General features: G+C 46.6%; 1 protein-coding gene across 1 annotated transcript in view; it reads left to right on the top strand.

Annotated features, from left to right (window-relative positions):
- The first annotated feature begins 9,994 nt into the window (after window positions 1-9,994).
- Window positions 9,995-13,035, top strand: part of LOC144251154 (nuclear receptor-binding factor 2-like) — a 71,062-nt gene continuing 68,021 nt past the window's right edge. The window contains exon 1 of the mRNA XM_077794247.1: window positions 9,995-10,117. Within this exon, the coding sequence (XP_077650373.1) occupies window positions 9,995-10,117 (123 nt within the window). The remainder of the gene's footprint in view (window positions 10,118-13,035) is intronic.

Consider the following 13,035-nt stretch of genomic DNA (forward strand, 5'->3'; position numbering starts at 1 on the left):
AGCAAGGAAGACCCATCTGACAGCTGGTGCCCTCCTGCCTCTCCACTGAGAGCCTGGGCAGGCTGTGGGGACCCCTTCAAGGGCACTGCAAACCCACAGCAACCTTCCCCTCCAGCAGCCTCAGACACCTCCTCCCAAGAAATTCTCTGGAATATCCAGGGCCCTTCAGCTCAGCCAGAGGCTTTTCATCCCCAAAGGGTACTAAACCCTAGTTCCCTCAAAGAAAAGAGACTGGAAACTTTAAGCAGGACAGATGACTCAAGCAAAGAACCTCACAAAACTGCTTGAGGAAAGTGCCCCCTGGGAAGAGTTGGGGGCGAGGGGTTAGGATCCCATGAGGCTGCAAGCTGGCCCTGCCCCCATATACCTGAAAGGCACAGAAGTCCCCACTCCCCACTTACCCCAGTGCCCTTTGGGTCTTGTCTGGTCCTGGGGCTGCAGGAGGCAGCCTCTCCACACTGGCCAATGAACTTGGAGGCCTCCTCACAGGAGACATGCTGTCTCTGGCTAGGGATTCCTCCAACCCAGTGTCCCTTCCCCTGCAGGTCTGAAAGAGAAGCAAGAGTCCCCAAGGCAGCAGCTAAAAACTGTGCCTCCTGTCATGTGGTCAGTTTTATTTTGTGAGAAAGTCAGATTGCTGTAGCCAGAAAATTCCCTTGGCCAATGGAAACCCAGCAGAAGTTTGTCTCCTGTGGCTGCACATGGTCCTTGCCCAATCCCAAGTCCCACTCTGCCCTGAATCCCCTTCCATCCAGAAGCCCCCCTCTGTCTCTGCCATCACCCAGGGAGGCTAAGACTGCAGCTCAGACTGCAGGCCAAGCCAGCTTTCCAGACAACCACTGATAAATTGGGGGCAGATGGGCAGGGAACTCAGGTGGATCTGCAGCTATGTCAGAACATTGGCCTAACACATGTGACCCCTGGCAGCCTGCAGGGCTTCTTGGAAAGCAAGATTTGAGCCAGATGCCCATGCCTGCCCTCAGTGCCTTAGTATCTCAACCTGCTCCCTGAGAGAGGGGACAAGCCCCACAAATAGTCCTGAGCACAGGAGAGGGTTAGGTGAATCTTATAGCGACAGCTTTACAGCATTATAGAGGTGCTACTGGCCATGGTCACCTCTGGCTGAGCAGTGCTTCCTGCAGAGGTCAGTCTTGCTGCAGAGGTCACTGTGGATGTGGCTCAGGTCAAGTGATTCTGGGTTCAACTCCTAATAGGTTATCAATCAATTTATATAAATCTTTAGAAAAAAAATTAGGTGTCATCATTCTACCTATAATGTAACTCTGAATTCCCAATTTAGTTTATGATTCAAGATAAATAAAGCCTCAGCCTGGATTATCAGGTTACATCCTCTACACAGGCCTTCTTTCATCCCTTAGGGTCCTGTCTGACCAGGCTCACAGGCGTTTGCAAGGAATTCCAGGCAGTTTCTGGGAAGAAGTAGCAAAGATGTTTTTCCCTACTTTCCAGCAAATGGGTACCTATGCATGGTTGACATGGATGCCCTGTTTCAGAAGGTGCAGACACCAGCCTCAAGGTGCTCCAAGCAGATAAGGATGTTGCAGCATGTCTGCCTCTTGGAGCTGGTGCATGACAGTAAGGAGCTCTGACAGCAGGACACTCACACTGTCAAGATGGTCTACAACCCAGAGAACCAAGTCTGAAGCCCTCAGAGCTTGCAGACAAATGCAAGACCAAAGGTGATGCAATGGCCTGCATCTGACCCACGTTAAAATGATGGCTAAAGGGACAAAACATGTACATGATGTATACATGTATGATGAAAATTCTAATGTATGGCCTAATAGAATTAGGAAACAACATGGAAAAGAACAGAACTATGTGGATGGTAGCAGGAGCAGTTTCTTTTGCAGGGCTGAACCTGGAACAGAGGTGAATGTGGAGCAGGAGGATGATGGGAGCTTGAGGACATGACCAGTGGCTTCAGGTGAATTAAACTATAGCTTTGTCCTAAACAGGTGGTGATACAAACCAGGTGCAGAAGCCTATGCTAGTTATCCCAGCAATTTGAGAGTATGAAGCAGGAGGATTGCAAGTTCCAGGCCAGACTCAGCAACTTAACAAAGTCCTAAGCTACTTAGTGAAACTGTGTCTCCAAATAAATAAATAAATAAATAAATAAATAAATAAATAAATAGCCTGGGATGTGACTCAGTGTTAAAGTGCCCCTGGGTTTAGTCTCCAGTACAAAATAAATAAATAAATAAATAAATAAATAAATAAATAAATAAATAAATAAATAAATAAATAAATAAAAAACTATAGTGAATTGGATGCTGTGGCCTGCCTAAATATCTCCTCCTCTCAGGAGGTAAAACAACAGCTTCACAAAGGGTCTTAGAAAATCTGTTTGAGGAGAAGCCTGTAGGAGAACAGAGGGGAATCCATCCATCATGGCCACCCCTGCCACACCACTAGCCTTGTTCCCCAACCCAGGCCTAGAAGCTCATCCCACCCAAAAAAACTATGTCCAAGAGGTGTGTTTTTGGGGGGCAAAGAAAGGCTTCAGTCAGTATCCAAAGAATGGAGAAGAAGGAGCTTTGATCCCAAATCAGCTTCTTAGCTCCAGGGGTTACTGATACAGGATAGGATTCAAAAAACAAATAAAGAGCAGGAATGATCATGTCCTTTCTGGAAACATGTGGAGATACTCCAGGAACTGGGGTAAAACTTCTTTTTCCCCTTTTGTGGTGTTTCTGGTTGTGGTGGCTGGTAGGTGTATTTAGCTTTGAAGGGGAAGAAGAGAGGTCAGGAAAGTCTAGATCAAGTTATCACTGTATTATAATCCTGAACAAAACATCTTTCCACCATCAACATATCTATGTGCAGTGCTGAGTAGAATCTGACCCAAAGACTAAGGCATAAAAGGGGACAGATGCAGTACAAAGGCAGAGGTACATTTTCATCTTGTTCCCATCACTCCTAAGACACCTACACCTACAGGCCCAAGGGTCAGTTTTTTTCTGCAAAAGTTTCCTTTGGGTCCCTGAAGGGAAGCCTAGGCAACTGCTATCATGAGCATGTCACAGTGTCATCTACAGCAGGGCTGATGGGAGAATAATGATATACCCCCCAGCCTCGGGATCTCCAAATGCAGATTTTGAGGTCACTCAGGAGAAAGTAAGGCAGAGGGGTTTAGGTTTTTCCTCAGTGGCAATCATGGTGCATTTCTCTGCAGCTCTCAATACACTGAAAGAGGTCCTTCTTGACTTGGACCTCTAAGGAAAGAACCAAAAGAAAGAAAAAAAAAAAGGGTGAGAGGAGAGGTGGCTCAACAGTGAATCAGGTTTATTCAGGACAAACCTGTGTGTTGGGGGGTGTGGTCCCCAGCAGTGGCTGGAACCCAACTTCTGTTTATATCCCAGGAAAATTATAGTGGGACAGGAGAGTGGGAAAGTTTCTGTAGTTAGGCCATCTATAGGGGTTATCAGGGAAGTGTATTGTGGTGTCACCTTGGTGGTCACTGATGTAGTCATGTCTCCTTGTTGAACCAGTTATTTCTCAAAATTCCAGTCCCAGATTATGATCCCCTTCCCTGTGTGATGATAGGTTATAGCCTGGGTTTAGATCAACTTTAGATCAGGCTGAGTAACAGTGACCTGGGATGACTCTTGTTCTAATGTGGAGGATTTGTTCAAAAATGGAGCTGTCAAGTTCTTCCTAACACAATCAGACTGCAGTCTTCAGTACAACCTGCTTCACTTCCTGGCCCTCAGGACATAGAATGGGAAGCCCTGGTCTTCTCCTTGCCCTCTCCAATGGATCTAACCCCAAGCACACATGAGATGTGACTTTCCTTCTCTTCTGCATGTTTTGAAGGTCCTGGCATCACCTCCAGGTTGCTTAGCCACAGAGCATTGCAGGGCACAAAAGGGTACTCTCCTTCTGGGAGAGGGCAGGCAGAGGCTCTCTGCTGTATGTGTGAGGATGTGGGTATCTGTGTGTGTGTATGTATATTGAGGATAGGAGGGGCTATTGGAGGTACAAGTGCTTCAAGCTGAGCTTCTGAGAACAAAGGTCTTGGGTGTGAAAGCTCAGGAGACAGGGCTGTCCAGGTTTGAGGCTCACTGCTCCATGCCTGTTCTGGCTTGGGTTTTATGGGATCTCAACCTCCAAGACCCATATATCTGGATACATGGTGTGTGTGCCAACATGGGACAAATAAAACACTTGCATCTCCTTCTGAATTGCTTACAAGAACACTGCCAAATAAGGCGGAATTATAGCTCCCAGTTTCTGTAGCATCTATTTTCCAACTGTCTCCAGATCTTTGGGTAAAAATTGTTTAGAGTCAAGTTGTGGGGATGGGGTCAGCTCTTCTTATTTGTTATAGAAAATGAAAAACCCCAAGATAGTGTGGCCTGGGAAAAAGTATCAAAAAGCCATACATTGATAGCTTTCACGTCTCCCAAGATGATCACTTCCCAAATGCTGGCTGCAGGCCGAGAGAAAGTGTTTCATCAAACCTAAAGTGATAGACTCTAGGAAACACCAATCTCTTCAAAGATAAACAATTTTCAGGCACTAGACACTGACCCCCAACCCAACAATTCAAATTCCTGAGTGCCTAGTCTGACATGATCACTAAATCTCCCACAATGTATATAACCTATTCCCCTCCTTTGTTCAGTGGCTCATTTTCCACCAAAAAAGTGAGTCCAATACTGTAGGTAGAGTCTGTTCCTTAATAAAAGCTGAAATGATCTATGAAGTTTGCTCCTGGCCCAGTTTCTTTGTTCTAACACTTTTCTGGGCCTGAATATTCTTGCATGAGGATTCTGCTCCTCTTGGAGTAACAAATATCCCAGGGTCAATATTTGCCTGGGGTAAAACAGGACAGGCTGAAAAGGTCCTGCATCAGCACTAAATGTGTTGCTCACTTAGGCTCAGACTAACCAACCATGAGGTCACCAGCTAGTAGCAATCTCTCCTAGCACAACAAGAACCCAAGGTGGTGCTCAGCCATGAATGGCATGCAGGTAAAAACCAGCGAGGTTGACTAAAAGACACAGGGAGCATTCTCTGAGGTATGAGCACCTAGGAGGTGGGGGCTTGGTATTTTAGAACCTCCTCCCAGCCTTAATTAAGAAAAGCTACTTTTGGGATTGGGATGTGGCTCAAGCGGTAGCGCGCTCGCCTGGCATGCGTGCGACCCGGGTTTGATCCTCAGCACCACATACAAAAAAAGATGTTGTGTCTGCTGAAAACAAAAACATAAATATTAAAAAAAGAAAAAAAGAAAAGCTACTCTCAGGATCACATCTTCATTGCCTCTTGTAACCAAGTCTCCAGCACTCCCCCATGTCACCCAGACTATGCCACAATCCCCAATCATCCTGACAGCCAAAACCTTCATAAAATGTGATGGGGGCTATTCAAAAGGTAGTCACCTGATTAAGGGAGAGGGAAATTAAGACAAAAACAGGGGGACTCATTTACTTAAAACCTCTTACCTTGTGTACCACACCATCCTGTTGGAGGCAGTCATACAGCCCCCATGCTGTCAATCATAATTTAAGAGGAGGGACATGTGGGCAGGACTCTGGTTGCTTCCTGTAATAAGAGTACATTATGGTCTGGCAGTGGTCCCCAATTAATGACTTCTTCAGAAGCAGAGACCACACAGCAAATTGACCCCTAGAAATATTAATGGGCACCACCAAGGCCTCTTCCTTCCTTCTTTATCTTTCCCTCCCTCACTCCCTCTTGTTGTTGTTGTTGTAAGTGTTGTTGTTGTTGTTGTTGTTGTTGTTGTTGTTCTTCTTCTTCTTCTTCTTCTTCTTCTTCTTCTTCTTCTTCTTCTTCTTCTTCTTCTTCTTCTTCTTCTTCTTTTCTCTCTCTCTCTCTCTCTCTCTCTCTCTCTCTCTCTCTCTCTCTCTGTATCGGGGATTGAACCCAGGGGTGCTTCATCCACCAAGGCACATCCCCACATCCCAGACTGTTTTTTAATTTTTAAACTTTCATGACAGGGTCTTGCTAAATTGCATAGTGCCTCAGTATGTTGATGAGACTGGCTTTGAACTGATGATCATTCTATCTCAGCCACCCATGTTTTTGGAGTTATAGGTGTGTGCCACCATGCTCGGTTTGTCCCTGAATTTTATTCTTGTAATTTGCAAGACAGCAACCCAGAAGAAAATTGGCAAGATGTGGAATCTAGTCTCATCACAAAACTCCAATTTCATTGGGACCCCAATAAAACTGGTGCACAGGAGAAGTGTACCATCCCTCTTCTCTCTGAGAGGACCCACTCTCTTCCTATGAGAAATAGAAAGGCTGATGGTTGTCCATTTCGAAAAGCAGCCTTAATTGGATCCAATGATAACCATTTTGAGTATGATCTTTTATTTTGCTCCCCTCAATTTTAAAAACAGCCAATCTTGTAGATTGTAATTCAAGCTCCTACAATCAGAATAAAGGGCAGTACTGCCTTAGGTTAGAGATATCAGCAGGCCGAGGGGCCACACTTGCTGGCCAGGTTCTGTAATATGGCCTCTGCAAGAAGGAAAATTTGGTTTCACCCACACACTCTGCAGCTAATGTTTTGTTTCTTCCAGCATCCTAAAGATAGGTAGTAGCTAGCAATGAGCAGTGAATGCAGGCAAGGTCACAAGTGTTTCTAAATTATTTTAGGGTCTTCTTTAAACTACTTCCAAAGTATATGATAAAGCAATAGAGTGGTAGTTAATTTGCAGAAAATTAAAAAAAAATGGAGATAGTTGGAAATCACATCAAGAGAAAAGGATTAATGGGACTAACTCTTGACAGGGTTCATTGATGTTGATGTAAAGCCAGGAATTATGGCCAGAGATGTCTCCATTTTTCTAGGAAGGAAGATTGCTTCAGGTAGCACAGGTGCACTAAGGTAACTTCTCACTAGCTATTTACCCCAGTGCCCACATTAACATGGGATTGTCTTGTAGATGAAGGTCCCTTTAAAAGGATGGCCATCATGACAGTTCTGGAGAGGACCAACTAAAGTCAGACTCCACCACTTGAAATGAAGGAGAAGTTGAACACATGAATGGAAGAGTACAGAGGTGAGCCCCAGTTCTCCTGGTAAACATCAAACAATAATTGGTTTGGGTAAAGCTTTGACTCCTTTATTGTTCTCTGCTAAGAGATGGCCCACTCTCTCTCTGGAGAGTGGTTTCTACTTAATCTTCATTTCCTTTTAACTTTATTTTCATTACACTTTCACTTATAATATTGTTCTTTTGCATGCTTTTGGTGTCTGACTTTAAATTTTCTTTTGTTAGAACACAAGAATTGAGGTTTGGTGTTTTAGCTCCCTGCTTCCCTGTGACACTGGTATTTCTAACATCTCTCTAGATTGTTTCATTTCCCCCTTTCCTGTCCTTTTTGATAAACTCAAACCTTTAACTCTGAGCACCATGTTGGAAGTTTTTCTGACCTGATCCCAAGAACCCTTCACAGAGCCTCAGTTTCTAGGGAGGCCCTAGCCCCAATATTTCTTTTCATCCTGAGCATGCATTTCTCTGGTGTCTCTGCAGTTCACATTTAAGAAATGAATGACCTGGGGGTTATTTCTAGTTTTTGTTGGTTGGTTGGTTGTTTTTTTTTTTTTTTTTTTTTTTTTTTTTTTTTTTTTTTTTTTTTTTTTTTTTTTTTTTTTGCAGTGATAGGGATGGAACCAGGGTCTCATGTGTTAGGTAAGCACTCCACCACTGAGTGGCATCCCAGTCCTTTTTGACAAAGGGACTCACTAAGCCTCACAGACTGTCCTTGAGCTTGTGATCCTCCCACCTCAGCCTCCAGAGTGGATGGGAATATAGGTGTTGCCCCTGTGCCCAGGATGAGTCATATTTTTTTTAGTGTTGGTTGCCACCCCCTAATAGATTGCATGGCCAGCTAGTGGGTCATTGTCCTCCTTCACAAAGGATTTGTGATGCTAATTCATTCATTCCTTAAATGTGAACTGCAGAGACATCAGAGAAATTCAAGTGGGGACTGCTGAGAATTCTCACCTCAACAAAACCAGTTAGAAAACTTGCAAAAAAAAAAAAAAGGCCTAATCAGCTTTTTAAGAATTCTGAAAATTAGGAAAAAAAAACACTATATTTTATTTATGTGCATTAATTATACAGGATGGTGAGTTTCATAGGGTTGTATTTTTACCTAAAGGAAAAAATAATTTGGCAAATCTCCTCTCTAGTATTTTCCCACTCCTCCCATGCTCCTTCCTCCTGATTCCTCCTCTACCCTAAATGTTTTCCTTCAACTTTCCCTCTTAAAATCTTAGCTTGCTCATATCTACAGAGTCCTTCAGGGCCACATAGAGGAATACATAATGTTTCATAAGAATTCTGAAAATTAACCTGTGGTGACAGCAATCTGGGAGCATTTATTAAAAAAAATGGCGGGGCTTTGTACAGTGACTTCTGTAGCATTTTGACTTGGCTCATCGCTGATATCCACTCGAATTCAATGGCAGCCTTGGAAACAACAGGGAGGTTATTGAGTCCCAGGAAGGCATCCCTCCTTAGCAAGGCTTGCTTTCTTTGACCTGTGTGTGAGCCCTGGAAAAAGAGGACAGTTAAGTACCATGACCCTTAAGTCCCCTTCTATGTTCACAAAAACCTAGCCATGTCAAGGCACTAATTAGACAGCACAGCTGGACCAGAATGTCCACAGTACACATTATCTCAAATCCTAATTAGTGTAATACATATGTCATGTTTGTATAAGTATGTCAAATAAACGCTATTGTCATGTATAAGTAAAAAGAAAAAAAATATGAAAAAATCCTAAGTAAGTGTGGCTAAGTTTGTGCAATGGAATTAAAGGCTGCTCTTTAGGGTCCAGTGCCAGGAATGGGTCGGCCACCTGGGTCAGCATCCACTAGCTCTGGAGTTCTCTGCCTGAGTCTCTGAGCAGGTCATCTTCCTGTGTGGTCCATCTCTCTGCTGGGTACTGCTGGCTTCCTGTAGCTGTGCTGGGTTTGCTTACCCTTTTATCCTCTGCATTTGAGCTGCTTCTTCTAGTAACAACCCAGAGGAATCTCACAGAGGATGTACTGAGCCTAAAAAGTCAAACCCAAAAACAATCTTTATTTTTCTTTTTTGCAGTGCTGGAACCTAGTGTGTTCAGCAGTCCTGTCTTGATCCCTAAGAGTGTGGACATGCTGGACTGTCCAGCTCACTAGAGAATGTCCCCTGTACCCATCTGCCTTTCCCAGGATGGAGGAGTACTGGAACCCCTTTAGGTCAGCAGTCAGTAGAGAATGGGGCACTGGCACCCATGGACAAATAAATGTGCTCCAGTCCAGGACACAGGCCCTCCCGCCCAACCCATAGGGTGGGCAGCTGAGATAGATACGCCCTAGTGTCTGGAGAGGGGCATTTCATCTCCACATAGGTAGGTGGAGGGAGGACAGCCTGCCCAGAAATCTGCTGCAAGGGGAGAGATCTCTATGTGAATTGTCTCTAAAGACTACCAGAAGGAGTTCTGTGCACATACCACCAAGAACATGACAACCATGAGCCACGAGCCTGGCTCTGGAGGCAGATGTCCCCTGTGCTAAATACAGTCTGGCTGAAGACATGGATCAGTACTGAGAGCAGGGGAGTGGCCCCTGGAGGACAGTCAGAAGGTAAAGGTTAGGCCATCAGGAACCCATGTCAGAGGCAGGGGGTCAGGCCATGCCTACCCATGAAGACTAGGGCAGCACCCTGCCTGTGGAAGTCCTCCAGGAGGTTGTCGAGCCCCAGCACCATGGTGTAGTTAATGGTGCAGATGTGTGCATTCCAGGACATCTCAGAGCCTGGGGGTCAGGCCACTCTGTCACACCTAGTGAGAACATCAGGTTGGCAGGACCAGCATGACAGGGGGAGCCGCACTTGGGGCACAATGGTTCTTGCTGAAAGAGACAGCAGGGTGTTCTGGGGTCCAGTGCCCAGTGCAAATCTGTGTGTCAAACCCATGATGGTGCAAGCAGGTGATCATCTCCCCAATGCCGGGGACTGATCCTCAGTTCCTGAAAGCCAGGTCCGAGGAACAGAGAGCAGTGGAACTGAGGGCAGTGGGAACTCACAGTGACATCAGCCCAGACACATATCTTTCAAGACCTGGTTCAGTATTACCTCCCACAGGGCCTTGATGAGAAGGAATTGCAGGCCACTGACCAGCTGCAAGAAAAGGACCTGCTCCTCTGATACCTGGGAGGGCAGAGGGAAAAAGATAGAGTTCTGGAGGCAGGTGGGTTATAGCTGCTGCCAGGCCTTGTCTGTCCCAAGCAGGAAGCCCATGTTGATCCCAGTGTGCTGGAGGAACAGAAGAGGGTACTGGCAGGAGGCCAGGCACTGTGGAGACTGCTATAGTTCATGACCAAAGGACATCATGTCCAACAGGGACCGAAATCACCCCATGAACTCAGACACCAGGACAGCCAAGCCAAGGAGTCACACCATTGAGTGCCCACCCCTGGTCCACACCTGGGTCTTGGGCCTGGCTATGGAGTGCAGGAGGATGAGCAAAGACACCGGAACCCCATCCAGCATGCTGTACTGGTTCTCCCAGAAACACAGGAGGAACCTGACACAGAGAAGTAGCAGGTCCAGCCTTGGGAGAAAAGTCTGATGAGAGGCACCTCTGCTCCCTTGCTCTCCACTACCACCTGAGCCCAATGCACGCTACAATCAGCCAGTCCTCACATGTGGAATAATGGTGGTCATGAACTCAAAGCACCCCAGGGGCCTCAATTTCTGAAGCCTCAGGGGCAACAGCCACAGGCCACAGATGGTACACAGGCCTTGGAAGGAGGAATACTTTCTTTCCCTCAAGGGAACTCAGAAGGAAAGGAGCATTGGAGCTATCAAAGGGCTCAGGAGAGAGGTTGTATGGGGACCACAAACCTCAGGCTCATAGGTCTCCTTTGCTGAGGAGGTAATCTGAAGGCAAAGTGCAGCCACAAAGTCTCCCCAACATATGTGACTCGGAAATGTTTCACCCCCACAAGCCTCAATTTCCCTCAGAAGAGCCTTATATTGCACATAGGCACAACAGTGTGTTCCAAGGCTACTCTAAAGATGAATTATTCATGGAAGCCAATGGATAAAATAACTACTCCTTTCATTTGGTGACTCACTGGGGCCATTGGAAGGAAGCCACACAAACTGCATAAGTTTTTACTCTTCAGTAAGCAAAACAGAAAGGATTTTGAGGATGAGTGTGATTAAGCATGCCCCTATGATTTGCATACACAGTGCTACAATGTTCTCTGATTTTGGATATATATATCTCCAATATACACATTAGCACTGGAGATTGAATCCACAACCTCATACAGGCTAAGCAAGGGCTCTCACACTAAGCCACACCCAGCCTTTTGTATTTTAGAAAAGGATCCTCCTAAAGTTGCCCAGCTGCCTTCCTACTAGCCATGATCTGTCTGAGCCTCCCAGGATGACAGGTGTGGGCACATTTGCCTGGTCCATACACATACTCTTAACATACCAGAGTATCACAAAGACCTTGGTGTCATACAGTGGGGCCATGATGATAATGTTAGCCAGCACAGCTTTCAGGATACAGTAGAAGAGTGAGGTCAGTTAGTACAGTGATAGCAGCACCAGCACACCTGGGGGGACAGGCATCACTCAGGGGCCAGGGTACTGACTAGAAGGGCACACAGCCTCCCCCAGGCAGATGAGGAATAAGCTCTGATACCCTACATCTGAGAGGCCCCAGGGAGACACAGCCATGCACAACATTAGACTCTGGCCTGTTAAACAAGACACCCCTTCAAATGTGGGCTGCCTCCCTCCCCCGCCCCCCCCACACACACTTTAGGGACACAGAGAAATATGGGGGATGCACTAGGCACCAGTCCCCCTGTGGGGTATACCCCACCAACTGGGTATTCATGGCTGTCCAGCAAGTCAACAGAGAGTTCTGTTAATCTCTGGAAGCCCTGTAGGTGAAGGGGAGACCTCTGCCTGCAGGCTGCAGCAGATTTTCCTGGGGTACCTGGGCTGGAGGAGGAGGTGAAGACCATTGAGGCCCATGGAGAGCTGTGCTCACACTGCCTGCTTCCTTTATGAAGGACATGTCATAAAGTCCGAGTGCTCTTGGAGGCCCCCTGCTTTGTCTTCCACCACCACCAGGCATTGGCTGGGCACCACTTTCCTCCACTTGGCCACTACTCAAGGACAGCCTGTGGGGTCTGGGCTTGGCCCCAAGGCCAACTTGTCAGGGAAGAGCCTCAGTCCTCCTGCCTCCACTATAGGGAATTAATTTAGGCACCACCATGCTTGGAGGACCTGCATGTGCTGGGAATATTCTAGTACAAAGCACAATGCAGGAAGCTCAGATGCCACTCTAAGGGGCACGCATGAGCCCCCACTCCAACCATACTGCAGATGCAGTCAAAACTGACTGGGGGGTAGTCAGGAGGCCAGATGGACTGTGACAGGGAGAAGGAGAAAGGGTCCAATGTGGGCAAAATGCCCAGCTGGGGAAAAGAGGTCCTTGAGCTGGGCCTTCCCAAAAGGAACAGAAAAGAAAGGAATGGTCACTCACCACCCAAAGCTGAAAGTGACTCCTCTGGGTGAAAGGAGATGAGGGAGCCTTGCAGATCTGGTGGGGAGAAAAGGAAGCTTTCAGGATTGGGAGATGAAAGACAATAGCAAGGCCAGAAAGATGCAGGGGGTGACCTGGTCCTACATCTGACCTCTTGCTTTGGGAAAGAAAATGCAAGCCATGGTCTTCCTGCCCAGGATTTCAGCTTTTTGCAGGGAGAAGAACTAGGGATATAAATGAGGGCCTCATGCATGCCAGGTGAGCACCTTTCCTCTGAGCCAGCCCCTGCCCCAGTTATAGCTTTATAAGGTAATTCTGGGCCCAGATTGCCAAGGGCCTCAATCACTTCCAGCAGAAATGTGGCTAAGGGTGGCAGTGCCTGTAGGATATAGCTGCCACCATCCACATGGCTCCACTAAGGTCCTCTTAATTCCTCCTCTGCTCTGCTGCTATGATCCACCAAAGTGAGGAACA

Source organism: Urocitellus parryii, chromosome Y, assembly GCF_045843805.1.
Source record: "Urocitellus parryii isolate mUroPar1 chromosome Y, mUroPar1.hap1, whole genome shotgun sequence".
Classification (NCBI taxonomy): domain Eukaryota; kingdom Metazoa; phylum Chordata; class Mammalia; order Rodentia; family Sciuridae; genus Urocitellus; species Urocitellus parryii.